We start from the raw sequence: 27,879 nt of genomic DNA on the forward strand, positions 1-27,879 counted from the left end.
CCTGCCCCACAACCTGTCTCATTTGGAAACCATAAGTTTTTCAAAGTCTGTGAGTCAGTATCTGTTCTGCAAATAAGTTCATTGTGTTCTTTTTTTAGATTCCACATGTGATAGCATTTGATGTTGGTGTATCATTGTCTGACTGACTTTACTTAGCATAATAATTTCTAGGTCCATCCATGTTGCTGTAAATGCCATTATTTTTTTCCTTTTAATGGTGAGTAATATTCCATTGTGTATATGTACCACAACTTCTTTATCCACTCCTCTGTTGTTGGACATTTAGGTTGTTTCCATGTCTTGGCTATTGTACATAGTGCTGCAATGAACACTGGAGTACATGTGTCTTTTCGAGTTATGGTTTTCTCTGGATAGATGCCCAGGAGTGGGATTGCTGGATCAAATGGTGGTTCTATTTTTAGTCTTTTGAGGAATCTCCATACTGTTTTCCACAGTAGTTGCACCAATTTACATTCCTACCAACAGTGTAATAGGGTTCCTTTTTCTTCACACCCTCTCCAGTACTTATTGTTTGTAGACTTTTTGATGATGACCATTCTGGCTGATGTAAGGTGGTATTTTATAGTGGTTTTGATTTGCATTTCTCTAATGAGTGATGTTGAACATCTTTTTTTGTGTTTTTTGGCCATCTGTATGTCGTCTTTGGAGAACTGTCTGTTTAGATCTTCTGCCCATTTTTTTTTTTGTCTTTTTTTGTTGTTGTTGTTGTTATTGTTGTTGTTGTTGTTGCTATTTCTTGGGCCGCTCCCGCGGCATATGGAGGTTCCCAGGCTAGGGGTTGAATAGGAGCTGTAGCCACCGGCCTATGCCAGAGCCACAGCAACGTGGGATCCGAGCCGGGTCTGCGACCTACACCACAGCTCATGGCAATGCCGGATCATTAACCCACTGAGCAAGGCCAGGGACTGAACCTGCAACCTCATGGTTCCTAGTCAGATTCGTTAACCACGATGGGAACTCCTTCTGCCCATTTTTTAATGGGGTTGTTTGTTTGTTTGTTTTGGTATTGAGCTGTAGGAGGTATTTATAAATTTTGGAGATTAATCCCCTGTCAGTCAATTCATTTGTAAGTATTTTCTCCCAGTCTGTGAATTGTCTTTTTGTTTTGTTTAGTGTTTCCTTTGCTGTGCAGAAACTTTTAAGTTTAACTAAGTCCCATTTGTTTATTTTTGTTTTTATTGTCATTACTCTAAGAGGTGGATCTGAGAAGATGTTGCTGTCATTTATGTCAGATAGTGTTTGACCTGTGTTTTCCTCTAAGAGTTTTATAGTATCTGGTCTTATATCTAGGTCTTTAATCCATTTTGAGTTTATTTTTGTGTATGGTGTTAAGAAGTGTTCTAATTTTGTTCTTTTCCATGTGGCTGTTCAGTTTTCCCAGCACCACTTATTGAACAGGCTGTCTTTTCTCCATTGTATATTCTTGCCTCCTTTGTCATAGATTAGTTGACTGTAGGTGTGTGGGTTTAATTCTGGGCTTTCTATCCTGTTCCACTAATCTATATTTCTGTCTTTGTGCCAGTACCATACAGTTTTGATGACTGTAGCTTTGTAATATGGTCTGAAGTCAGGGAGCCTGATTCCTCCAGCTCCATTTTTCTTTTTCAGGATGTCTTTCTGGGTCTTTTGTGCTTCCAAACAAATTTTAAAATATTTTGTTTGAGTTCTGTGAAAAATGTCCTTGGTAATTTGATAGGGATTGCATTGAATCTAAGGATTGCCTTGGGTGGTATAGTCATTTTGATAATATTAACTGTTCCAGTCCAAGAACATGGTATGTCTTTCCATCTGTTTGTGTCATCTTTGATTTCTTTCATCAATGTCTTATAGTTTTCAGAGTACAGGTCTTTTGTTTCTCTGGGTAGGTTTATTCCTAAGTATTTTATTCTTTTTGATGTGATGGTAAATGGGATTGCTTCCTTAATTTCTCTTTCTAATCTTTCATTGTTTGTATATAGAAATACAGTCAATGTCTGTGTATTAATTTTGTATCCTGCGACTTCGCCAAATTCATTGATAAGGTCTAACAGTTTTCTGGTAGAGTCTTTAGGATTCTCTAGGTATAGTATCATGTCATCTGCAAATACTGATAGTTTTACTTCTTTTTTTTTTTTTTTTTTCTTTTGTCTTTTTGCCTTTTCTAGGGCCACTTCCTGCGGCATATGGAGGTTCCCAGGCTGGGGGTCGAATCGGAGCTGTAGCCACCAGCCTACGCCAAAGCCACAGCAACGTGGGATCCGAGCCATGTCTGCAACCTACACCACAGCTCACGGCAACGCCAGATCGTTAACCCACTGAGCAAGGCCAGGGACCGAACCCGCAACCTAATGGTTCCTAGTAGGATTCGTTAACCACTGTGCCATGACGGGAACTCCTGATAGTTTTACTTCTTCCTTTCCAATTTGGCTTCTCTTTATTTCTTTTACTTCTCTGATTGCTGTGGCTAGGACTTCCTAAACTATGTTGAATATTAGTGGCGAGAGCGGACATCCTTGTCTTGTTCCTGATCTCAGTGGGAATTCCTTCAGCTTTTCACCATTGAGAATGATGTTAGCTCTTGGTTTGCCATATGCGGTCTTTATTATGTTGATGTAAGTTCCCTCTATGCCCACTTTCTGAAGGGTTTTTATCAGAAATGGGTGTTGGATTTTGTCAAAGGCTTTTTCTGCATCTGCTTTTTCACTTTGAACCCATGTTTGTTTTACAGCTGAGATATCCCAGAGGCAGCATATAGCTGTTTTTTTGTTTGTTTGTTTGTTTTTAAACCATTCAGCTGTTTTGTGTCTTTTGGCTAGTAAATCAATCCATTTACATTTAGGGTGATTATTGATAAATGAGGACTTAGTACTGCCATTTTATTTTTTGTTTTCTCGTTGCTATATATCTCCATTCTCCACTCCCCCCCCCCTAGTTTCTGTCTGCTATTTTAGTTTGGTGGTTTTCTATGATGTTTTTCTGTTTCCTCTTTTTTTATGTTTCATGTCTCTGCCCCAGATTTGTTTTGTGGTTACCGTGAGGTTCGTGTAAAAAATCTCATAGATAAAATAGTTCTTTTTCTCCTGATAACGTCTTCATTTGCCTATGTGGGTTCTTTGTCCTCTTTCCCTTTTATGTTTTTATTGTTTCAAATTATCCCTTTTCAGCTCTAGTTATTTTTACTGCTTTTTTACTCCTTTAACCTTTATGCTCTAAGTGTTTAACAACTTATTCTGATATAGAATCACGATTTTCTGATTTTGTCTGTTTATGACCTAACTCAAAGTTTTGTGTACTTCTGCCTTTTTGTTTCAGGTAGAAGAGCTCCTTTCAGCCTTTTTTGTAAGGGAGGTTTAATGGTGCTGAACTCTCAGCATTTGTTTACCTGGGAATGTTTTTGTTTCTCCTTTTATCAGAAGGAGAACTTTGCTGGATTCTTGGGTGACAGTTCTGTCTTTCAGTATCTTGAGTATATCATTCTACTCTTTCACTCTTTTTTTTTTCCATTTTGGCCACCTTGTGGCATATGGAGTTCCCTGGCCAGGGATCAGATACAAGCCACAGCTGTGGCTTTGGCAAGGCTAGATCCTTAACCCACTGCACTGGGCCAGGGATTGAATCTGCATCTCTGCTCCAGAGCCACCACCAATCCCACTGTGCCACAGCAGGAACTCCATCATTCTAGTCTCTTTTGACAAGTAGAGTTTCTGCTAAGAAAGCTGCCAGTAGCCTAATGAAGGTTTCTTTGAAGGTTACTGTCCTTTTTTCCCTGGCTGCCTTTAAAATTTTTTATTTGTCATTGACTTAATAGTTTTAAAATAATGTATTTTGGAAAAGTTGCTTTTGCATTGAGATAATTAGATGTTTCTTTGCTTCATGGACTTATATATCTGGTTCTCCAGGTTTGAGAAGTTCTCAGCTATTATTTCTGAAATCTTTGAAATTTTGTTTTGGCTTTTTTGGCCATGCATGTGGCATGCAGAAGTACCTGGGCCAAGGATTGAACCTGAACCATAGCACTGACAATGCTGAATCCTTAACCAGTAGACCACCAGGGAACTCTAAATCTCTTTTTGCTTGTCAGAAAAATGTTTTTATTTTGCCTTCTTTCTTCAAGGATGTTTTCATTGGATAAAGAATTTTAGGTTGTTAGTTATTTTCTTTGGACATATTAAGCATATCATTCAATGGTCTTCTGACTTTCATTGAGAAATTAGTTGTCAGTCTAAGCTTTGCTCCTTTGAAGTAAATCCTCCCAAAGATTTACTCTTTGATTTTCTGTAGTTAGTACTATATTTATCAATATGGTTGTCTTTGATTTATTAAATATTTTAAAGATTCTTGAATCTATAGTTTGATGTCTTTCATTAGTTGTGAAAAATTTCACCCATTTTTTTCTTCAAATATTGCTTCTAGTAAATTGTTTTTCTTCTCTCTTCCTGGGACTGCAGTACCTATGTGTTACCCTTTTTCATTCTATTCCTTTGTTGCTTATGTTATTTTTCGTATCTTTCATCCTTCCATTATCTGGGTTCCTTGTGGTTCTGTTTCTATCATCTTTTTAAAATCTTTTTTTTTTAAAAAAACATACTCTTTTGTCTTCTCATGTGCTGATTAATTTTTATTCTGTAAGAATATCGTGTTTGAAAAATTGTAGAGGGAGACTCTGTTATCTTCCATCAGAGAAGATTTTTCATTCGCTTCTGGAAGATGGCTAGGGTACATTATCAACTGCAGTTCTTTTTTTTTTTTTTTTTTTTTTTTGCCATTTCTAGGGCTGCTCCTGCAGCATACGGAGGTTCCCAGGCTAGGGGTCGAATCGGAGCTGTAGCTGCCGGCCTACGCCAGAGCCATAGCAACGTGGGATCCAAGCCGCATCTGCCATCTACACCACAGCTCACAGCAACAGCGAATCCTCAACCCACTGAGCAAGGCCAGGGATTGAACCCGTGACCTCGTGGTTCCCAGTCAGATTTGTTAACCACTGAGCCACGACGGGAACTCCCATTTGCAGTATTCTTAATCTGTAAGGATTATGATAATTTGAAACATGATGCAGTCACTTGCTGGACTATTTTTGTTTATTCTTACTCTTAGGGTGCAACCTCAGAAGTCCTGACCCAAGGGGCTAGAAATTTTTCAGAGCTTTCCCTTCTTGGAGTACTTAAACTAACAACTTTTGTCCCTCTAGTTCCTCAAAACTGTCAAAATCTCTTCTTATTAGGCTCAAGAGGTGGGGGAGTTGGTATGGCAATATCCTTAAAAGGGTAACATGAAGGATCTTTGTGGTCATAGAACTGTTCTGTATCTTAAGTATGGCAGTGATCATATGAATTCACATATGCTAAAACTGCATAAAACTAAACATACACGCATTACAACTCACAAATGAATGCATGTTAAATTGGTGAAATCGGAATAATGTTGGTGGATTATATCTGTGTAAATTTCCCAGTTGTGCTACTATAGTGTAGTTATGTAAGTGATCATAATTGGTGAGATTGGATGAAGGATACATGGGTCTCTCTGCATTATTTCCTTTTTTTGTGTGGTAAAATATACATAACACAAAATTTACCATCCTAACCATTTTTTAGATGTATAATTCAGTACATTAAATACATTGTGTTGTGTCACCATCCTCATTATTCATTTTCAGAACTTTTTTGTTATTCCAAACAGAAACTCTGTAACTATTAAATAACAACACCCCTTTCCTCACATCACCAGTCTTTGTAGCATTTATTCTGTTCCTATGAATTTGTCTATTCTAGGTACCTCATATAGGTAGAATCATAACAGATTTGTTCTTTTGTGTTTGCCTTATTTCATTTCACATAATCTTTTCACAGGTCATCCATGTTGTAACATGTAGCAAAATCTCATTCCTTAAAAGGAATTCCTTTAAAAAAGTTTCAATAATATTCCTTGTATGTTTGTACTACCTTTTGTTTATTCATCTGTTGGTAGACTTTGGATTGTTTTCACCTTTTGGTGTTATGAATAGCAATACAGGTATCTATTTGAGTTTTTGCTTTCAGTTCTTTTTTTGGTATATACCTAGAAGTGGAATTCCTGGATCATATGATAATTTTGTATCTAACTTTTGAGGAACTGCCACTGATTTCAACAGCTTATGCACCATTTTACATTCCTATCAGCAAGGTGTAAGGGTTTCACTTTCTTCATTCTCACCAACACTTGTTTTCTGTTTGTTTTTTTGTTTTGTTTTGTTTTTGTTTCGCTTTTCAGGGCTGTACCCGCAGCATATAGAGATTCCCAGGCTAGGGGTCGAATTGGAGCCACAGCTGCTGGCCTACACCACAGCCATAGCAATGCAGGATCCGAGCCACATCTGCGACCTACACCACAGCTCACAGCAACGTTGGATCCTTAACCCACTAGGCAAGGCCAGGGATCAAACCCGCAACCTCATGGTTCCTAGTCAGATTTGTTTCCGCTGTGCCATGATGGGAACTCCAAAAGTAAATTTTTAAAAGCTATTTATTTATGATGCTTAAAAATAGCACTAGGAGTTTCCTTATGCCACAGCAGTTTAAGGATTGTCATGCAGCTGCTTGGGTTGTTGCTGTAGTGCAGGTTTGATCCCTGGCCTGGGAATTTCCACATGCCATAGTCATAGCCAAAAAAAAAAAAAAAAAGAAAAGCACTAAATCTTTACTCAGTAAAACCTTTCTGCATGTTATGGAGATAATATGGACTGGGTATATGGGGGCAAATGGCACAGGTTGTTCTCCGTCTTCCAATATTTCAAGAGAGGAAGATGTGCTTAAAGCATTCTTACCTTCAGGAAAAAAGTACACTTATTAGGGTCTCCTGCTTAAATATCATCTTTGCAGAGATGGGTTGTGTTGGAGGGTTCCCAAAGCCACCCTTTGGTTTGATGATTCACTAGGAGGGCTCACAGTTCCCAAAAAAGTCAGCAAAAAGGAAAGGTATATGGGATGAACTCTGGAGGAAACCTGGTGTGTGCTTCCAAGAGCTCTCTCCCAGGATATGCCTCATGCCTTGAGAAACTCTTTGTGAAATGTTGCCTGCCAGCGAAGCTCACCCTAACTGGTTGTCCAGGGGTTTTGTTGTGGATTAGCTCCGACATGAGTAACTGCAATTACTGAAGTTCCAAAGACCCATAGAGAAAGCAGGCATTCACTATAAATTACAGTGTTAGCATAAACTATCCGAACAAACTAGTACAGTTTGCTTCAAGGCCTCAGGCATACAAAAATACTCAAATCAGACAGAACATTCTAAGAGCTCAGTTCCCAGGGGCTGGCCAAGGATCGGGCATGAAAACAGGCCTTTCTTGAGAATGTTCAGGGTTTGAGCAACCCAGGCCTGCTAAGTTAACCCTTTTCCACAGAAAGCTCTTCCCTGACCAGACCTGAAGAAGGAAGCACCCATTGTTTCTCCCTAGTCCCTCATCCTCAGTATGTTTCTTTTCTTTTTTTTTTCTTTTTGTCTTTTTAGGGCCACACCAGAGGCATATGGAAGTTCCCTAGCTAGGGATTGAATCGAACCTACATCTGCCGGCCTACACCACAGCCACAGTTCGGGATCCGAGCCTCATCTGTAACCTACACCACAGCTCATGGCAATGCTGGACTCTTAACCCACTGAGCAAGGCCAGGGATAGAACCTGCACCCTCATGGATACTAGTCGGGTTCGCAACTGTTGAGCCATGACAGGAACTCTTCAATATGTTTCTTAATGACACCACTATCTGATGTTGATCTATATAATCATTTGTTTATTTGATACTACTTAAGTAACATATTTCTTATCTATTATCATTCTTTCTCCACTAGAATACAAGTTTCACAAGGCCAGAGACCGTTTTGTTCATTGTTATATTCTCAGCATCTGAAACAGCACTTGATCTATAGTAGGTACTCAGCTGATAATTGGCTGAGTAAATGAATGAATAAAAGTGATCATTTATGCAGTTACTTAGAACTGCTAATAATATTGACTGGGTCTCCGTTATCAGGACATGCTATTATCCTATGAATGACAATTTTCTCATCTGTTTCTTTCTCTCTCTTGAACAGGCCTATAATTCAGTAGCCAGATCTTTCCCTCGAAGGTTTGTTTTGCCCTTACACGTCAGTTTGAATGCCCCTGAGGGGGAGAACCTCAGCCCGTTGTCCTATTCTTCAGCTAGTGCTGTGAAACAGGCTGATGGAAAGGTATGCTGTGAATGGGCATTAGACTAAGGCTTGAACTTTAGTTGTGTTCCTTTATTCACTAGTGAAATAGTGTGGCTATGTAGCATGGCTGTTCACAGTTTTTGGTGCCCAGGAGGAGTCATAACATTCAGCTGAGTAGGGTCAGGTCACAGAGCATGGCTTGAAAAAGAGCTATAGAATTCTGGGTGGGAGTGAGCACTGTACTTACGTATCCCTTTTGCGTTTTGAAACAGATGTGTGTCCCTTTCTTATAGCTGCAAAATGTCTCAGAATATGAGGTTGGAATTGACCATCCCCACCTTTTAGATAATTTGCACTTACATATTATTGTGTATCTATCATTGTCTTAGCTTTAGTAGAATAAATACTCGCTTCCACCTCCTGAGTCATTTGACAGCTTAGCTATAAAACCTGATAATCATTTATGCATTCATACACATGATGAAAAGAGGAGCAATATAAAAAATGACATAGAACCCCAGTTTCCAAGCTCTGTCACAAACTCTTGCAGGGTGTTAGCCCTTCTCAGACTTATATTGAAGAAATCACTACAAATCCTTTTGTGACCTCTTTTTAGATTTGGTGTTCTTATGAAAATCTACACCCAAAGGACCTGGAAGAGGAAGGAGGTGTTGAATTTCCCCAGATTAACTATGGCCAATTCAGTGGCAAAAAATATTGTTTCTTCTATGGTTGCGGCTTTCGGCATTTGGTGGGGGATTCTCTGATCAAGGTGGATGTAGTGAACAAGACACTGACGGTAATGAAATTCTCTTACCTTTTCTAAACTCTTAAAGGACCTGTTCTGACCTTTAAATTAGTTTCTGTTTTGTTGAAGGCAGGTTTTAAGATTCTTTAATATTTAAGCAGCTCAGCCACTTACTTGTAATAAACCTCAGAACCATGGAATCACGTAGGTTAGGGGTATGTTCTCCCTAGGGAATCTAAATGAACCACATGAAGAGACAAAAATAATTCTTTGCTTGATGGTATTTTGAGAGAAATCATGGGACAATTCTATCTGAGGTTGATGGGAAATTCTAAGTACACAAATTGTGTTTGATGATGATGGAATCTGCAGCCGCAAAAGCGCCCTCTCTCATATTTAACTCAGTAAGCCTGATTCTTCTACTGTGGGACTATTATATCAACAGCCAAATTCATGCTGGGAGTGACAAAAGCTATAGAAAGCTTACATATCATAACTAGTCTTTTATCAAATTTTTTTTTGTGGACTTACAGGTTTGGAGAGAAGACAGCTTTTATCCCTCAGAACCTATTTTTGTTCCAGTTCCAGGAACTAATGAAGAAGATGGTGGGGTTATTCTTTCTGTGGTGATCACCCCCAACCAGGTAAATATATTTCTGGCACTAGTCAGAAAGAAAAGTAGTACTGAGCCTTTTGAGAGTTATATTTAGTGATGCTGTTGATGGTTTATTTTGATTCCAATTTGGCACCTTATATCTCCTTTCTTCCTCTCTCATTATTTATATAACCCCCCTTTTTTTTGCAATCCATATTTTATTACTGTTTTAAAGTTCTATTTGTAGAACCGTAATAATAACTTGCATTTGCATTGGAATTTACAAACTACTTTCTCTTCTTTTTTTTTTTTTTTTTGCTTTTTAGGGCCGTACCTGAAGCATATGGAAGTTCCCAGGCCAAATCAGAGCTAGAGCTGCCAGCTTACACCACAGCCACAGCAACAGCAACAGCAACGTGGGATCCTCAACCCACTGATCAAGGCTTGAACCTGAAACCTCATGGTTCCTAGTCGGATTCATTTCCATTGCGCCACGACGGGAATGCCAGAATTTACAAACTACTTTCATACACATATCTTATTTAGTCATCAGAACAACTGTGTGTGGTACCATTTTACACATGTGGAATTTGTAATTTAAAGAAGCTGAAAGAGACTTGCATCACATCTCATAGTGGTAAAGCCAGTATTTAAATCCTAGTCTTCTGAATTTCTAATATTTCATACCACCATCTGTGCTGCCAATTTTAATTGAATGAGGCAAAAATCCAATGTGCTAGTTGACATCTAACTTCTCATCTAGGGCAATCTTGTGGCAAATAAGTTCACTTATCAGCTTTGATCTATTATTAGTGGCTGCCTTGGGTATGAGATTCTGAGGCTTTTTAAGGTTTTGGTGAGAAAAGTGCTGAGATCAATTAGTAATGTCTGCCATGGGCTTAGGAGGACTTAGTCCTCATGCCATGTCCTTGGCACTCTGGAAATCAGGCCAGGGAAAATCTCAGTCTGCCTTGCAATGCTACATTTTGAACAGCTCCAAAGTAACATAAAATGGAGGCATTTTATTTTGGAAGAAAGAATTGTTATGTCTCTTAGGAGATTGAAAAGGGCCAGGTAAAAAGATGCTTAAACCCAAAGAGATCCTATGAAGGTTATTGATATAAACAACTTAGTTTCTTTGCTCCAGGTATGAATATCTTCAGCCATAATTTCCTTTCAGCATTCTGCAAATATTTAGTGAATGACTAGGCAAGGCACTTTACTAAGTGCTGGGGATAGATATGGAGATGAATAAAACATGGTCTCTTCCTGAGGAATTTTTCAGCCTAGTAGAGGAAAAAAATTTTTGATAGAAAAAAGAATTTTCAATATTGTGTTTCCTTTTCTAGAATGAAAGAAATTTTCTCCTGGTCTTGGATGCCAAGAACTTTGAAGAACTGGGCCGAGCGGAGGTGCCTGTGCAAATGCCTTATGGGTTCCATGGCACCTTCGTGACCATCTGATGGAACAACCATGAGGTCTGAAAACTAGGTTTGAAATGAATGTGCTCTGTAGAAAACAGAGAGCACAAGTGCACCTTACCTTCCAATCTTAGACATCTGGCTTTAAAATTTCTATTAAAAATGGAAGGCACCAGATATTTATAGTTTTATATTTATTTTGTTAGGGATCTTCCTTGAAAGCATTAAGCAAGTGTTGATACAACTTTTTTTTTTTGGTCACTCTGCAGCCTGTGGAAATTCCCAGGCCAGGGACTGAACTCCTGTGACAGCAGCGGATCCTTAACCCACTGAGCCACCAGGGAATTCCTGATACAACCTTTGGAAGAGAGTTTTAACTTTCTACTTACCAGATATACCTTCTTCCAGGTAATACGAATACATAGGAGTTCCTGTTGTGGCTCAGCTATAATGAACCTGACTAGTATCCATGAGGATGTGGGTTTGATCCCTGGCCCTGCTCAGTAGGTTATGGATCTGGCATTGCTGTGAGCTGTGGTGTAGGTCACAGATGCAGTTTGGATCTGGCATTGCTGTGGCTGTGACATAGGCTGGCAACTGCAGCTCCGATTTGACCCCTAGTCTGGGAACTTCTATATGCCATGGGTGCAGCCCTAGAAAAAAATAAATAAGAATACATAAAACAAAAACTAGACTTGGGTCATTATCACTACTAGAGCAGTGGGTGACAGAGGTTCCCACACTTGGGAGAAGATTACAAATAACCATAACCAGTAGAATATGAATTTAGGTCTGAAAAGCCCCTTGTTTCTTCCATGACAGGCTGCCTGTTGCTACTGATCCTAAGGTACTCCCAGAGGATCTCATGCGTGGAGGCTTCTAAACTGGCTATTTCTCTGCCGTCCACAGCAGATGCCACTGCAGTTGAACTACCCACTACCAGTTCCTATCCTGCCCCCAGCTCAGCTTTGGGAAGGTGTTGTTTTGAGGGATGTTGCTAAAGTCAGGTATTTTTTCTAACCTCCAGGTGTCTAGTTCTTCAGAGACTGGTGAAAAGTTGCTAGTTCTTTATAGTTGGGCAACAGGTGGCACTAGAGACCATATAATCTCCACATTTCTAAACTCCATCAGTGTTTACCTACAGCCCAAACCAGCCTAAACCTGTCACATAAACCACACCCCCAAATCCCACATTCTTTTTCCGTTAGGTATACTCCAACCCGGGCCAGTTAAACTGTCCATGCTCCACGTGCATGTTGAATATTGCTGGACAAGCCTCTCAAACATGTGGTTTGTGGGCAATGTGAACCCGTTGGATTTTCTGCATAGCCCTCCATCAGCATAGTTTCTTCTCTGTTTTCCTTGATAGTTACTATAAACATCACCAACTCTATTCTCTTTAACAAAAATGTTCCATACAAATGCTTCATGCTGGGGTGGCAATGAAGTAAAAGTTCTAAGTTTTGTGTCCAGGGTGGTGAGATACAGGACAACAGCAGTAGGTACAGAATGGTAAAAAAAAGATGCCTAAACAGAATTAATATAGCAGATGTGGGAGCTCAGAGGCTTAGACAACCATAAAAGCATAAATCCCCTGATATTTCACAAAAGTCTTTGAAAGGGTATTGTACTTCCTCAAACAAGACATGGAGGTTTGATCCAGATCTTTCTTATCTGGACCCGAAGAGTGAAGGAGACTCCATCTGACTTTTGGGAGGTACACAGACCTATCTGATCTTGTCCATCTTCTGTTTTTAAAACTTTACTCCATTCTACTACATAGGCAATGAAGCTCAAACATATAAAGATTAGCAGTATAAACATAAGAATTTGACCCAGGGATGTCTGAATTCTGTCTTGGCCCTGCCATCTTTAAGGTTGTTTTGTTTGTTTGTTTGTTTGTTTGTTTTGCTTTTTAGGGCCACACTCATGGCATATGGAAGTTCCCAGGCTAGGGGTAGAATTGGAGCTACAGCTGCCAGCCTACACCACAGCCATAGCAACGCAGGATCCAAGCCGAGTCTGCGACCTAAACCACAAGTTACGACAATGCCAGATCCTTAACCCAGTGAGCCAGGCCAGGGAATGAACCAACTAGGATCCATGAGGTGCGGATCAAACCCGCATCCTCATGGATCCTAGTCGGGTTCATTAACCACTGAGCCATGAAAGGAACTCCTATGAGGTTCTTGAAGGAGAAGACAAAAAGGGTCAATACTTTATAGTCTAGGTACAGCAGAAAGTTCTGGAAATTGAGCATATGACTGAGACATAAAGCTTAGGCAGGGCCTCTTCCTCTCCCTGAGTCCAACTTACCACTGGGCAATGTCCAGAGACTCAAGGAAAGGGAGTATATAAGTGAGGGGAAAGGGGTTAGGGGGCTCCCTAGTGACCCTGTCTTAACCATGTCTGCAAAGATACTATTTCCAAATAAAACCATATTCTGGGGGGGGGGGTGTACAATTCAATCTGTAGCAGTGTGACTGAGGGTAAATTTGGTGAGTGCCTTTATATAGAATCAACTTTAATAAAATAGAACAAAAATTCTGCAAATGCAATGATTTTTATTAAAGCAAACAAAGCAATTTCTCCAAAATTATACCCTTTTAAAATTTTATTTTGATTCTTTAAATCGTTTTTGAAACAAGTGAGGCATTTGTGTAATCGTTAGAGTATTTATCTATGATGTAGTCAGTGCCTGGGGGAACACTGTTTACATTATAAGTGATCTTGGGTAAGTAATTCACTTATAGTAGGCCTGTATTTTCTTATCTGTGAGAGGACTGAGTTAGATTTTGGGTCTCTACCTCAAAAATCTCTGGTTTGGAGTTCCCATCGTGGCACAGCGGAAATGAATCTGACTAGGAACCATGAGGTTGCGGTTCGATCCCTGGCCTCCCTCAATGGGTTAAGGATCTGGCATTTCCGTGAACTGTGGTGTAGGCCACAGATATGGCTTGGATGCTGTGTTGCTGTGGCTGTGGCATAGGCCCTTGGCAACAGCTCTGATTAGACCCCTAGCCTGGGAACCTCCATGTGCCGCAGGTGCGGCCCTAAAAAAAGGACAAAAGACAAAAAACAAAACAAAACAAAACTCTGGTTTATAATTATTCAAAGTTCTTTTACAGTACAGTGGAGGAGAGGAGAAAAAACTTGAAAATGTGTGAGGAATATTTGCTACATAACATATTAATAATAACGATAATGCAGAATGAACAACATATATAGCTGGAGACAGGAGACATTTGAGAGAAATCATTGGGGCTTATATTTCTGCCATGCCCATGATTTTATCTATTTCCAGTGCCTGGAACATGCCAGCAACATAGTACACACTCGGTAACTAATGAAAGGATGAAGGGAGGCAAGAGATGACATGGTGCATGCTGGCAACTCTAAGTAGTTTGATCACTCCTTAGGAGTAGATGTGAGGAAACAAGATCCTATCACTCCGAGGTGTCTGCGGTGAACAGAAAATTGCTAATGTGTGTATGTTCACGGGTGCATGTGCTTACACTGTGGCAACCAAGTGATAAATGGGTCCATGCAGGAATGTGGACGATAAGGACAGCTTGAGAACTCCCCTTTGTTCCAAATAGTCCAAAGGTAATATCGGTTCCGAAGACCACGTGGTCCTACACGTACCCTCAAATTTCTCCGCCTTTTAAGCTATAAGTAGACTGGTCCTGGGACTCATCTCATCCTGCCACTGGAGGTTTACACCGTAACCCTGGGCTTTCCAGAAGCGAGTGGGAAGGGCGGCTCAATGAAGTCCCTCCCTGATTCAAAGTAGGCCCACGCGCACCCTAACTGCACGACGTGGCCTCAGGTTTAGCGGACAGAAAAATGAAGGCCACCAGACCCCATCTACTCTAAGGCACGCCCAGCTCTGTGAGCTCTTCTTGCTCTCCCGAGATAACGGAAAGCCCGGTGCGGCCTCCAAGCCGGCAGAGGGAGCTCAGCCGCAGGGCGCTTCCGGGGCGCCTGCCGCACTGCGCAGCCGCGGAGGGAGGCCCCGCCCATTCCCCCAGGCAGGCGGCGGCCCCGGGGCAGGAGGCTCGGCCTTGCCTCGCGGGCGGAATGAGGAGCGACGCTGACTCAGGCCCCCACCGGCGGGCGCGAGTGTCCCGCCTCGCGTCCTTCAGCGCGTCCCATCGGCTCCACAGGTGGGTGTGCCCACGGTGAGAGTAGCGAGGGCGGGGCCTTCGAGGCCTGGGCCTAGGAGGGCCTGGCGCCCGGACGTCGGGGGTCGGCCGGGGTACCCTACGTTGAATAGGCGGGGCGCGCGGCGGGGCGGGGGCGCGCGGCGGGGCGGGGGCGCGCGGCGGGGCGGGGGCGCGCGGCGGGGCGGGGGCGCGCGGCGGGGCGGGGGCGCGCGGCGGGGCGGGGGCGCGCGGCGGGGCGGGGGTGCTGGGTGCCTTCTTAGGGCCGCCGGGCCTCGTCGACCACCTAAGAGCCGTGATAGCGAGTTGACCAGGCTCCAGAGGGGCTGTGCAGTGACTGCGGAGGGCGACGGCCCAGGGTACGCAGCCCGGAGGGTCCTCTCGCTGGCTCTGCGACCTGAACGTACTTCTTGGTCCCTCGGATTGCTCTAATTTAGCTTAGAGGGTCGCTGTGACCTTCAAAGGAGTTGAGCTCGCCCACGTTACGCGGTACCCGGCACATCGTAAACACTCAGTTCATGTTAGCTGCTGTTATGTCAGGAGCATTGGCAAGCAGCACAGTTGGGATTGAACCCAGAGTACTCAGACTGCTGGGTCGAATTGAAGAGTTGATTTTGAGGGGATATTTGCCACTTAGTAGAAGGCTCCACTCTCTGAGCATCTGTTTCCTCCTCTGTGAAACCAGGATAATAATTTCTACCTAAGAGGATTGATGCATTCATTCACAGGACAGGTATTTTTTGTCAGGTCTTGGGCTAGGTAACAGGCATGCAGCAGTGATCAAGACCCGTCTTAGCCTTACTTCTGGAATGTACAAACTGGCCAATTTTTTGGAGGGTAGAGTGAGGTAATTTTGTGCAGAAGCTTTGTGAATTGTGGCACGTGGAATGTAAGAAGTGGGTGAGCAGGAGAGAATGAGGAAAGTAATAGTGTCTCACAGAGAAAGGGGTTATTTAATAGGAAGCTCAAACATGTGAGGGTTGTAGAGCCTCCTTGCAGATGCACTGTTGATTGGACAGGTATAAATATAAAAATCCGTTGAGAAAATTGTTCTCTGTTTAGAACATACGCTGAGTATCGTAATTTTATTTTATTTTTATTATTATTATTTTTGTCTTTAGGGCCACACCTGTGGCATTTGGAGGTTCCCAGGCCTAGGGGTCAAATCAGAGCCGTAGCTGCTGGCCTACACCACAGCCACAGCAATGCCAGATCTGAGCCGCATCTCAACCTACAGCACAGCTCATGGCACTGTCACATCCTTAACCCACTGAGCCCTAGGCCAGGGATTGAACCTGTGTCCTCATGGATGCTAGTCAGATTCATTTCCCCTGAGCCACGATGGGAACTCCTCCATGAGTATTGTAATTTTAAAGTTTCACCTAACTCGAATACTCCTCAATGTACAGGTGAAGTTATCAGTATTAGGCAATAGTTGAGGGATAATAAAACAACGTTTTAAAGGAAAGGTCAGAGATTGTTTTTTGGGAGGAATGAGATTTTAAGCCAGTTGAAAACAAACTTTTTTTTTTTTTTTTAAATAATCACCATGTGCTTTTGCTTCATTCAGTCGGTGCCTAGTAATATAGTAAATGTTGAGTCGAAAAATGCAAGGGCCTTGAGCAGATTAGTTATTGAAATCTTGCTGTGGATCAAGGATGTTGAATTTATTTTTGCTAATTTGTATGGTATAGTAGTCTAATTAGGGGACATACTCTGGTTCCTGACATAAAATTAAGTAATCAAGTCAAATTGTGACTCTCCATTTGGTGAGCTAAAGAATAATAAATTGTGAAAATTTTCAAAGGCTAGAGCAGACGATAAGTGTAGAGAACAGAGAAGGTGTCTGAAATGTGTCATGTTGACTTTTTTTTTTTTTAAATTAGCAAATCTCTCAGTAATGAAGAAAACTTGAAACTCTTTGGGAAATGCAACAATCCAAATGGCCATGGGCACAATTATAAAGGTGAGAGAAAAACGGGTGAAATTTTCAACAATGATGAAAGAGTGTTTAGCAAATGTAGTCTTACTAAGAAACCTTAGAGACAAACCATGAACACTTTGAGCCTTGAATGAGTAAGGAAATGGAAGAACAAAATGAAAAGATCTGTTGCCTTGGTTAGGTATATCTTGAGTTTTACTTTGCAACTGCCTGCTGTTATAGGTAGTTCAAAACAATGAATGGTTTAAATAATTTTTTCCTTGGCCGTAGAGTACATGACATTCTTTTAGCACTGTATTTCCTTCTAATTGGGTATTACTGAGTCCAGTGTTAAGATTAGATTTTATTCTTTGAGTAAATAATGACTGAAGGAAGGGGAATATTGGCCCAGGACATGCCCTATGCTAGAAAAATGGGTTAGGGTCTAAAACTTTGCCAGCAGAGATTATTTTTCCAAGAAAGTAATTAATTTTTGCAAGGACAAGACACTTATTATTTGAGATACAGATGATGTCTCAAAAACCAGCTGTATTAACTATAAAGTATCATAGCGTATGTATGATGGAGTAAAAAGACCAGAAAAGATGCTAGATTGGGATTTCTAGTTTAGTTACTGCCTCTTACTTATATCTCTCATTCTTAGTTTGCTCACTTACCACTTAATACCTGATGGTTTGTATTGAGCTGAAAAAAAATGTGAAGGACTCTGATTGTCAAGACTGTCCTCCCTCCCTCCTTCCTTCCTTCCTTTTGCTTTTTAGGGCCACACCTGTGCTATATGGAAATTCCCAGGCTAGGGGTCAAATTGGAGCGGCACCTGCCAGCCTACACCACAGCAGTGCCCGATCTGAGCCGCATCTGTGACCTACACTGCAGCTCATGGCAATGCCAGATCCTTAATCCATTGAGCAAGGCCAGGAATCAAACCCGAATCATCACGGATACTGGTCAGGTTCGTAACCTCACTGAGTCACGGTGGGAATTCTCAGGATTTTCAAAAGCTTCATACAAGTACTTGTTAATTTATAGGTCATGACTGTAAACTATGTTTATATTCGCATGAGTAAAGGAATAAGTTTTAGGCCCAGTAGTAGTTTTTTTTGCTCAGAAAGGTACTGCCCAGAATTGTAGCTGGGTTTCTTCTTGTACATTTTCTACTTTTATGGGCAGTGATCAAGCAGCGTATTGATCCTCCCTAGTGGAGATACCTACCGAGTGTGTCAACATCATTAGTGGAATTTATACCCTTTTTGGCCTTAGCTAAGCTCTACTAAGTTCCTCTGCATTGGTCAAGTCTTGCTTTAGTTGCTAAAAAGACCTTAACTAAAAGAACAGATGTTCTGGGGGAAAATAAGACTAGGGTAGAGAACTAATAATTTATGTTGCTACCTGTGTCTGGATGTTAATCTGTTGAAAGTCATGCGGCTTTTTTGGTATTTTGTTTTCTTCCCCATAGTTGTGGTGACAGTACATGGAGAGGTACGTGCTGAAAATATCTGTGTGGTTTGTGCAGATTGATGGGGCCTCTTTCAGCCAACGTGATGGATTCTGTGTTGAAAAATTCTGTTCAAGTCTGTATTGCTTCAGTGTTGGTCTTTGTGTTATGGTGAGCTGCTGCCATTTCAGGCCTTTCCTCTCCCACAATGTCATCTTTAATGTGCTATATGTGAACAGGTGGAAAAGCAGGACAATGAAAAGGATGCTTCTCTAGGCATTCTTTTTTTTTTTTTTTTTTTTTTTATCTTTTTGCCATTTCCTGGGCCGCTCCCATGGCATATGGAGGTTCCCAGGCTAGGGGTTGAATTGGAGCTGTAGCCACTGGCCTACGCCAGAGCCACAGCAACGCGGGATCCGAGCCATGTCTGCAGCCTACACCACAGCTCACGGCAACGCCGGATCCTTAACCCACTGAGCAAGGTCTGGGATCGAACCCGCAACCTCATGGTTCTTAGTTGGATTCGTTAACCACTGCTCCGCGACGGGAACTCCCTCTCTAGGCATTCTTGATGGTTCCATGCTGAGGTGGATTGTCTGGGGGATGAAGGCAAATTTGGGCACAGTTTCTGCACATTGTGCAGCCTTTGATAATTTATCAGAGGTTTAAATATGAAGAGCATGTTATGGTAATATTCACCTTTGTTTGTTCTTTAGATTGATCCTGTTACAGGAATGGTTATGAATTTGACTGATCTCAAAAAGTATATGGAGGTAATGGCATGCCGATGCTTATTGTGTCCTTTCTAAATATATTTGATGGCCCCTTTCCCCTTTCCTGGCCAAATATCACCAGAGATCCTGTGACCTGGCAAGTGGAATTGGATGTGGGAGTGGGGTGGGAGTGGGGTAGGAGTGGGAATACCTTTTCTCAGTGTTCTCCTGAAGGTGTTTGACTTAATGGGAACTAGTCACAGTTGTGTGACAATGATGGGAATATATGGGGCATGCTCATCTTGTATTCTTTGTTGGCACATCCTGATTTCCTCCATTTAACAAATTCTCCCCCCTTTTAAGACACAGCTTTCTCCTTGAAGCTTTTTATTCCTTCTATGAATTTTCCTTATGCTTTTGATCACAGATTTTATACTACCCTGTTTTATTCTCTCTACCTTTATTATAAACTCCTTGGGGCGGTTCATCATAGGGATAACACAAAAGAAGCTGTTCAGTAAAAGACTCACTGATTGTATCATTACAAAATTCTTGCACTATCAGAGACCTCAGAGGTTATCTCAGACAGCTTCTCCATTCCGTAGATTAAGATTCTAAACGGCCCTAGGTCATGTGGTTAGTCCTTTACGAAGTTGGGATCATATTTCCTTCCACCCAGCTTAGTTTTTATTGTGCCATCATTTCACCTGTTTATTTCACTTCAGTTTTGCTCCTTAACTCTGTTCTAAAATCTGACATTTGTTTCATAAAAATGCTGTTATTAATAATTACTTTTTTCATGTTACCTATCATCCATATATTCAACAAGTTTGCCTGCTTTGCATCAGCCTTTGAGCTGGGTATTAGGAATACAGTGATGATGTGTATAACCGGATCATTTGACTGTATAGTGAAATTGACAGAACATTGTAAATCAACTATAATAAAAATTTTTTTTTAAAAAAGGAATACAGTGGTGAATGAGACATAGCTCTTAGCCACAGAGTTCACATGCCTTTTTTCCAGGAGGTAAAGAATAATGAGTGCTCAATAAGTGTTCATTGAATAAATAAGAGAATGAATGAGTGAACACAGTACTGTGCTCAGAATACTTTAGAAGAGCTGCAGTGTAGACAGAGTTCTTACATTTACTGGGGATGTAAAGCATATATAAGCCAAGTGGTTTATAACACAAGACAACATGAGAAATAGATGTTCTAAGCAGGCCTACAGTTAAATGCTAGAGGAGAGTTTCTCTACACTTATCCCTACTTTTGCATACCTAAGGACATCACACACCCCCATCGGTAAGAGTGGCTCACATGGCTTACAGAGTCAAATTAGAAAGAGTCCTGTAGAAGAGGCTCCCTTCAATGGAAAAGTTGGGAACTGAACTGACATTAAAGATAAAACAAAGGTTTATTTTCTTGATATCTTGGTATCCATTTGATTATTTTAAAGAGTTTGCTCAAAAAATGATTGCTATTATTGCTGTTGATAATATGGAAAATTATAGATTGTTTCATAAATGCTTAGAATTTTTTAATTGAAGTATGATTGATGTCCAGTATAAGTTAGAAGTATATAAATATACTGAGTCATAATTTTTAAAGGTTATACTCCATTTATGGTTATTACAAGATATGAAATATGAATTCCCCATTTTGTACAATATATCTTTGTAGTTTATTTAATTTTATTTATTTGTTTATTTTGGCCATTCGCAAGGCATGTGGAAGTTCCTGGGCCAGGGATGGAACCTGTGCCACAGCAGTGACCTCAGCTGCTACAGTGACAATGCCAGGTCCTTAACTTGTTGCATCACAAGGGAACTCCATCCTTGTAGGTTATTTTACACATAATGGTTTGTACCTCTTAATTCCCTTCCCCTGTGTTCCCTCTCCCCACTGGTAACCATGAGTTTGTTCTCTGTATCGGTGAGTCTGTTTCTTTTTTGTTATATTCCCCAGTTTATTGTATTTTTTAGATTGCTTAGATTTTTTTAATAATAGCTAAAACTAAAAACTTACAAATAAGGCAATTACAGTTCTTGTCATTGACAAAGAAAAATGTTATGTTTAATATGTGTGTGTATATAAAAAAGTTTTAGGAAGCAATACTTTATGTGTTTATATTTTTTCTTCTAAGAGCCCAAGATCATTCATAAGTAACTCCTTATGCAAGAATTTAGAACTACTTGCATCATAATTTCAGTCTTTATCTCCTTTATAATGTGTAGTACTCATTGGATCTTTGTCCTGATGACATTGTGCTAAAGATGAAACTGTTGGGGAGAAGTATTTCTGATAATATTTCGGACAGAATTCAAGAAATGTTAAACTGAATTCTGAATTACAGAGGCTTGTTAGGAGAAAGCTCCAGTGCATTCTCTATTTTTTTGGTTTCTTACCTATTGCATTCAGTAATGAGAATATCTAGTCATTATGGAGAGCTAGGCCTTACTTTATTTTACAACTTGAACCTTTCTGAGATTGTTTTGTAAGACAGTACTTGAAAGTATTGAGTTAGTGTCTAAATGATAAGGCGAGGGTTAGAGGCAAAGTTATACGAATCATAAATGACATCAATGATGTTTTTCTTTGTTTTGTCTGGAGGAGGCAATCATGAAGCCCCTTGATCATAAGAATCTGGATCTGGATGTGCCATACTTTGCAGATGTTGTAAGGTGACTGATTATTTTACCTTACGTAAATAGTAAGAAAGAAGAATGATTTTGACATTTTTATTTGGTTATTATGTGATTTCTAAAGTTTCAGCTTAGTGGTATCTTTTAAAACTAGAATTTCTGTTCTCTGCAAATATTAAACAGGAAAGTTCGCTTATTTGCCTTTTGATCATCTTTTCTTTTCTCCTACAGCACAACAGAAAATGTAGCTGTATATATATGGGAAAACCTCCAGAAATATCTTCCTGCGGGAGTTCTTTATAAAGTAAAAGTATATGAAACTGACAATAATATTGTAGTCTATAAAGGAGAATAGCTCTTAGAGATTAATACCATAGAAAGGTTTAATTACTTTCCATATTTGAAGACAATCTTTATTCCCCTGGATAATTGAGAAGTCATCACATGATGGTTATACCCTCGTATTATATTGTGAAGTACCTGATTTATTGAAATCATTGTGAGTAAGACCTTTTTTAAATTCCAGTCTATTTTAAATCCAAATCTATGATGTATTCTGGGTGTCATTTAAAGAGTGTATTATCCATAAATTACAATTGTTTTAGCAGAACGTTTTGGTGTAAAATTATTTGAAATCAAAATAAATCTATTTTTGTTTTTTCTATTGCCTCTTTTTAGTGTTTGTTTTCTTTTTGATATAACATAAATGGAAAAAATGTTTATAATACAGCAAATGAATCTTACAAAAAATAAAATACAGGTGGCCACAAAGTCTGAAAACATAGACAATATATATTTGTTAGTAGATTGAGCTCCCTTGATCACTTCTAGGATATGCCAAAGGTACAGGTATATAGAATGAAAATTAGACACAAATCATCTGAGGCAACGCATTGTAAATGGAGGTATAGGGACTGCTGCAAATACTGCTTTAGTGCACATCATTCAGTGCTTATTGAACCAGGAACTGCCTGTGAGGAATAGCACATTGAACATATCGTGGAATATCAGTAAAATACTTTTATATTTGTCTACGTTTCAAGACCTGGAGTTCCCATTGTGGCACAGTGGAAACAAATCGGAATCTGACTAGTATCCATGAGGATTTGGGTTTGATCCCTGGCCTCGCTCAGTTTGGGTTAAGGATCCTGTGTTGCCATGAGCTGTGGCGTAGGTCTCAGATGCATCTTGGATCCCACATTGCTGTGGCTGTGGTGTAGGCCGGCAACTGCAGCTCTGATTTGACCCCTAGCCTGGGAACTTCCATAGCCTCAGGTTTGCCCTAAAAAGCAAAAAAAAAAAAAAAAAAAAAAAAAAAAAAAAAAAAAAAGACCTTATGGCTACCTGAACAATTTAAACTCAGAAGACTGAAAAATAATCTTATGTATTAAACTCTTAAAATAATCATCATGAAAAGGGATATATTACTCTGTACATCATTTCTTGTATACAGTTTTTCCTAATTAATCCTATTTTGTTCTGATCATTAAACTACCTGCTTAAGTTGAACTGTATTTTTGGCCTTTTTTCTCTGGTATCTTTTCCTCATGCCTAAATCTACAAGAATGTATTTGCTTTCTTCACACAAAGAACTGTTTTCACTTGTTTTCTCATTTGTATTCTAAACCCTTAAAATATAGGGGTTTATTTTTCTCTTCACATAGCAGCTAGTACACAAAGGATTCTTAGAATGTTGCTGTCTGAAAATAGTAAAAGGCTATGTGCAGTGATAACTATATTAAAATTTTTTCCCCAGGAGTACACTTGTATTTTGGAGAGTTAATAATTGCAGGAATTTTAGGTGGATTTTTTTTTTTTTTCTTTTGTCTTTTTGTTGTTGTTGTTGTTGTTGTTGCTATTTCTTGGGCCGCTCCCGCGGCATATGGAGGTTCCCAGGCTAGGGGTTGAATCGGAGCTGTAGCCACCGGCCTACGCCAGAGCCACAGCAACACAGGATCCGAGCTGCGTCTGCAACCTACACCACAGCTCACGGCAACACCGGATCGTTAACCCACTGAGCAAGGGCAGGAACCGAACCCGCAACCTCATGGTTCCTAGTCGGATTCGTTAACCACTGCGCCACGACGGGAACTCCTAGGTGGATTTTTGACAGTAATACAGTGCCCACTTGATTAAATTTGAATGTGTTTTAGTTAATACAATTTTTATGTTACTTATTCATGTATATAAGATGATTTGAAAGGCAGGACAGCTATAATTTGTTAAGGTACTTTATGTTTTAATTTCCACAAATACCATGCAAGGTGAGTATTATTCCCATTTTATAGATGAGAGAATTAAAATTGAGAGTTCCCGTTGTGGCTCAGTGAAAACAAATCTGACTAGGAACCATGAGGTTGCAGGTTCAATCCCTGGCCTTGCTCAGTGGGTTAAGGATCTGGCATTGCAGTAAGCTGTGGTATAGGTCACAGACCTGGCTTGGATCTAGCATGGCTGTGGCTGTGGCATAGATCTCCAATTTGACCCCTAGCCTGGGAACCTCCATATGCCGGGGGTGCAGCCCTAGAAAGCAAAAAGGAAAAAAGAACATTGAGTTTAAGCTTGCCTAAGCTCACTGAGCAAATATCACACTGAATGTTTGACAGTCTGACTCCCAAGCACAGAATCTTTTTTTTTTTTTTTTTTTTTTGTCTTTTTAGCTATTCCCGCGGCATATGGAGGTTCCCAGGCTAGGGGTCGAATCGGAGCTGTTGCCCACCGGCCTACGCCAGAGCCACAGCAACTCGGGATCCGAGCCGCGTCTGCAACCTACACTACAGCTCACGGCAACGCCGGATCGTTAACCCACTGAGCAAGGGCAGGGACCGAACCCACAACCTCATCGTTCCTAGTCGGATTCGTTAACCACTGCGCCATGACGGGAACTCCCCAAGCACAGATTCTTAAAAAAACAATGTATATACATGTCAGGATTTTTTTAATGCCAGATTTTGTAGATCTGATATCATATTTAAAAAAACAATTTTTCATACCAAGAGGGATACTCCAGGTGTGTGTTGTTCATGAGTTGTGTTAAGAGAACATTTTTTTTTTTCCTACTTGCTGTCCTTAGGAAAGTGAGAATTATGTCTATCTGTTCCGTCTCTCTACCTATTTGTTGAGTGAAAGAATGAGTGAGTAGATGAATGAAGGACCAAAGATAGGATATAAATGATTTCTTCTGCATCTCCTTAGAACCTGCTATCAGGGATCTTTTCAAGCTATAGTATAATTACTGCTTTATCTTTTTGTTTTTTTACTACCCTGTTACCTTGTGAGCAGAATTACTCTAATTATCCTAAAGTACTCAGGAACTTTTTATTAAGTAAATGAATGGCATATTGGTAGAAATTGCTGAAATACATTTGGTAAATATTTTTAGAATTGAATAACATTTTTTGAGATTTGAATTATAATTGATTGCCATTATTGCTCAGCTGTGTCGCTTTCAACTCAGAGCCTTAGTTTCTTTACCCATAAAATGAATGCTTGGACTTGAGAAGTTGCTTCTGTCAGTTTTTAGATTTTGATGCTTTTATTTTATTTTTTCCTTTTAAGGGCTGCACCCATAGCATATGGAACTTCCCAGGCTAGGGGTCGAATCAGCCTCATCTGCTAGCCTGTACCACAGTCACAGCAATGCCAGATCCAAGTTGTGTCTGCGACCTACACCACAGCTCACAGCAACACTGGATCTTTGGTCCACTGAGCAGGGCCTAGGATTGAACCTGCATCCTTATAGATATTAGTTGGGTTCTTAACCTGCTGAGCCATGACAGGAACCCCTTGATGATTTTAAATACCAAATGAGTAAATATTAATTTAGAGAAGGAAAAGGATTATTATGGGGTGTGAGGTTTGGAAAAGCTTATCGGAGATTAGTCCTGAGTGGTACTTAAAGTGATGCGACAGGGAGGGTGGTGGTTTGGCATTCAGAGTAAAAGGGGAAAAAATACTGAAAGGGTAAAATTTCATGTGAGGTTATCGGGGTAGGAATATGCAAACTACATGTGGACTGCAGTGACTAGATGAATCTAGCATGGTGATATGGTGCGAGAGTCATGGGAAGTTAGCTTGAAGATATAGGATGGGCACAGCCTTAAGAGCTGTGGATATCAGTTTGTTTTTTATTCCTTAAGGGTATTGACAAAAATAGTCAATACACAAGCCGTAAGAGAAATAGAAAAGTTTCAGTTGAGCCAAACTGAAGACTATAGTCTGGAAGACGGCCTGTCAGATAACTCAGACCTGCTCTGGAGGAGCACGGTTTTCAGCACAGGTTTATATCTTGTCAGAAGAAAGACTATCAAACAAGTCAGGGATACATGGCTTCAAGTTTAAAAAAAAACAACAAAAACAGATCAGCACATGCAGCAAGTCACTGAGGCCTTAGCACCTGGGAAGGGGGGTCTGTCTTCAAAGGAACACCCACACTGGTGTCTCAGAACAGAGGCACTTCATCTTTATCTTTGATATAGAAGTTCTTTACTTCCGGTCATCGTGCCTTTTTCTTTAATAGTTAAAGCATGTGTACAATGTATGTTTGGTAGGCCCCAAGCAGGTGATTTTAGTTAGCATAAAATTTGAATTGACTCATGTGTAAGCCAGAATGACTTCCCCATACCTCGGTGTGTGAAAATTTATCAAGGCACAAGGAGCTTTTGGAGTTTATTTTTTTTAAGGAAGATAACCAGCTGGACAAAGAGAAGCAAGGAAATCAGTTGCAGAGCCATCGCAGGAATCTAGACATGAGGTGACGGGTGTCATGAGCATGGTGGAGGCAGTGGCAGTAGAGTGACGGGAAGGAGAATGGAGCCAACATTGTGTGGTGCTTACCGTGGGGTCAGACATTTTGCTAATTACTTTTTAATTACAAGGTCACTTTTTCCTTGTAACCACCCTGCAGGGTGAGCGTCCTGGTTACCTACTGCATAACATAGTCCTCCAAACATAGAGCCTTAAAACAGCACACATTGGAGTTCGCATCATGGCGCAGTGGTTAACGACTAGGAACCATGAGGTTGCAGGTTTGATCCCTGGCCTTGCTCAGTGGGTTAAGGATCTGGCGTTGCCATGAGCTGTGGTGTAGGTTGCAGACCTGGCTCGATCCCGTGTTGTTCTGGCTGTGGCATAGACTGGCGGCTACAGTTCTGATTAGACCCCTAGCTTGGGAACCTCCATATGCTGCGGGAAGCGGCCCTAGAAAAGGCAAAAAGAAAAAAAGAAAAAGCACACATTGATTATCTCACATTTTCAACACGCCGGAGATCTGATCGCATGGGCTCTCCATACAGGCTTAGGTAGACCCTCCAGCTCAGAGTCACTCTCAAGGCTGCAGTCATCTCAAGGCTTGACTGGGAAAGATGGGCCTCCCTGCTCACTCATGTGCTTCTTGGCAGGAGTCAGTTCCTCCTGAGATGTTGGACTGAGGCCTCCATCCTTCCCTCCCTTTCTGGCCATGTCGGCCTCTTCCTCGGGCAGCTCACGGCTTGGCGTGTCTGGCTTCAGCAGGGCCAGCAAGGAAGAGGGCAAGAGAGTGACAGCCAGGTAGAGTGCCATCAAGAGGCAGAGGAGGGAGGGGGGATGTGGGGGAGTGCGAGTGAGATGGACACCAGTCTTCTAACCTAATCACTTTTCTGTATTTTGTTCATTGAAGGCAAGTCACCAGATCCACCCTACACCCAAGGACGGGGTGAAACTGTCCAGTGTATCAAGCGTAATATGGAGAATAGCAGATAGGCTGGAGAGGTAGACAGGGAGGGCGTCTATAGCAGGCAGCCCTTTTTGACGCCGGGGGAGTAAAGCATGTTTCATTTTGCAAGAGGAAAGTAGATACGTGATAACTGTCCATTTTGATTTTTAAACTCCAAACTTCTGCATTCCTCCTGGAAATGGAATTACCTTAAAGAGAGGAAACAGACTGTGCTCATTTTCCTTTTGTTATGTCTGGGATATTTCTAGCCTCCCTTGCACATAAGAAAATCATTGTTAGTTTCACACAATTTAACTTTATGACAAGATTCTGTTGCAAGACACTTCTGGAAAATGT

The 27,879-nt window shown here is 40.8% G+C and overlaps 2 protein-coding genes across 26 annotated transcripts in view; both read left to right on the forward strand.

The window, feature by feature from the left end:
• Positions 1–13,483, forward strand: part of BCO2 (beta-carotene oxygenase 2) — a 53,236-nt gene extending 39,753 nt beyond the window's left edge. For 11 of the 19 annotated variants that reach the window (XR_014815258.1, XR_014815259.1, XM_013979376.3 and 8 more), the window contains 4 exons: positions 8,068–8,205; positions 8,783–8,965; positions 9,448–9,558; positions 10,859–11,107. Coding sequence is in view for 15 of the 19 variants with exons in the window: in XM_013979376.3 (XP_013834830.3) it covers positions 8,068–8,205; positions 8,783–8,965; positions 9,448–9,558; positions 10,859–10,972 (546 nt within the window). In the remaining 4 variants the exon portion in view is untranslated. Of the gene's footprint in view, positions 1–8,067; positions 8,206–8,782; positions 8,966–9,447; positions 9,559–10,858; positions 11,108–11,199 lie in introns of those variants that run through there. The other 8 variants (XR_014815260.1, XM_084976044.1, XM_084976041.1 and 5 more) reach the window with 4 other exon arrangements.
• Positions 13,484–14,981: 1,498 nt separating this feature from the next.
• On the forward strand, positions 14,982–22,492 carry PTS (6-pyruvoyltetrahydropterin synthase). Of its 7 annotated transcripts, none has more exons than XM_084976048.1 (6): positions 14,982–15,096; positions 16,980–17,059; positions 18,492–18,641; positions 19,187–19,243; positions 21,799–21,869; positions 22,062–22,492. In XM_084976048.1, the coding sequence occupies exons 3-6, from the start codon at positions 18,507–18,509 to the stop codon at positions 22,183–22,185; spliced, it is 387 nt and encodes a 128-aa protein (XP_084832174.1). In that variant the 5' UTR covers positions 14,982–15,096; positions 16,980–17,059; positions 18,492–18,506; the 3' UTR covers positions 22,186–22,492. The 7 variants fall into 7 exon arrangements, 6 of the variants coding, with proteins under 6 accessions (XP_084832174.1, XP_005667396.1, XP_084832175.1 ...); XM_005667339.4 differs by having other exon boundaries at positions 18,492–18,514; XM_021062791.2 differs by lacking the exon at positions 14,982–15,096 and adding an exon at positions 15,131–15,188.
• The last annotated feature ends 5,387 nt before the right edge of the window (positions 22,493–27,879 follow it).

The sequence above is a fragment of the Sus scrofa genome, chromosome 9 (genome assembly GCF_054392235.1).
Source record: "Sus scrofa isolate SSC_HxYL_T2T_F1_AM1 chromosome 9, Sscrofa_HxYL_maternal_Yorkshire_Landrace_v2.0, whole genome shotgun sequence".
NCBI lineage: Eukaryota > Metazoa > Chordata > Mammalia > Artiodactyla > Suidae > Sus > Sus scrofa.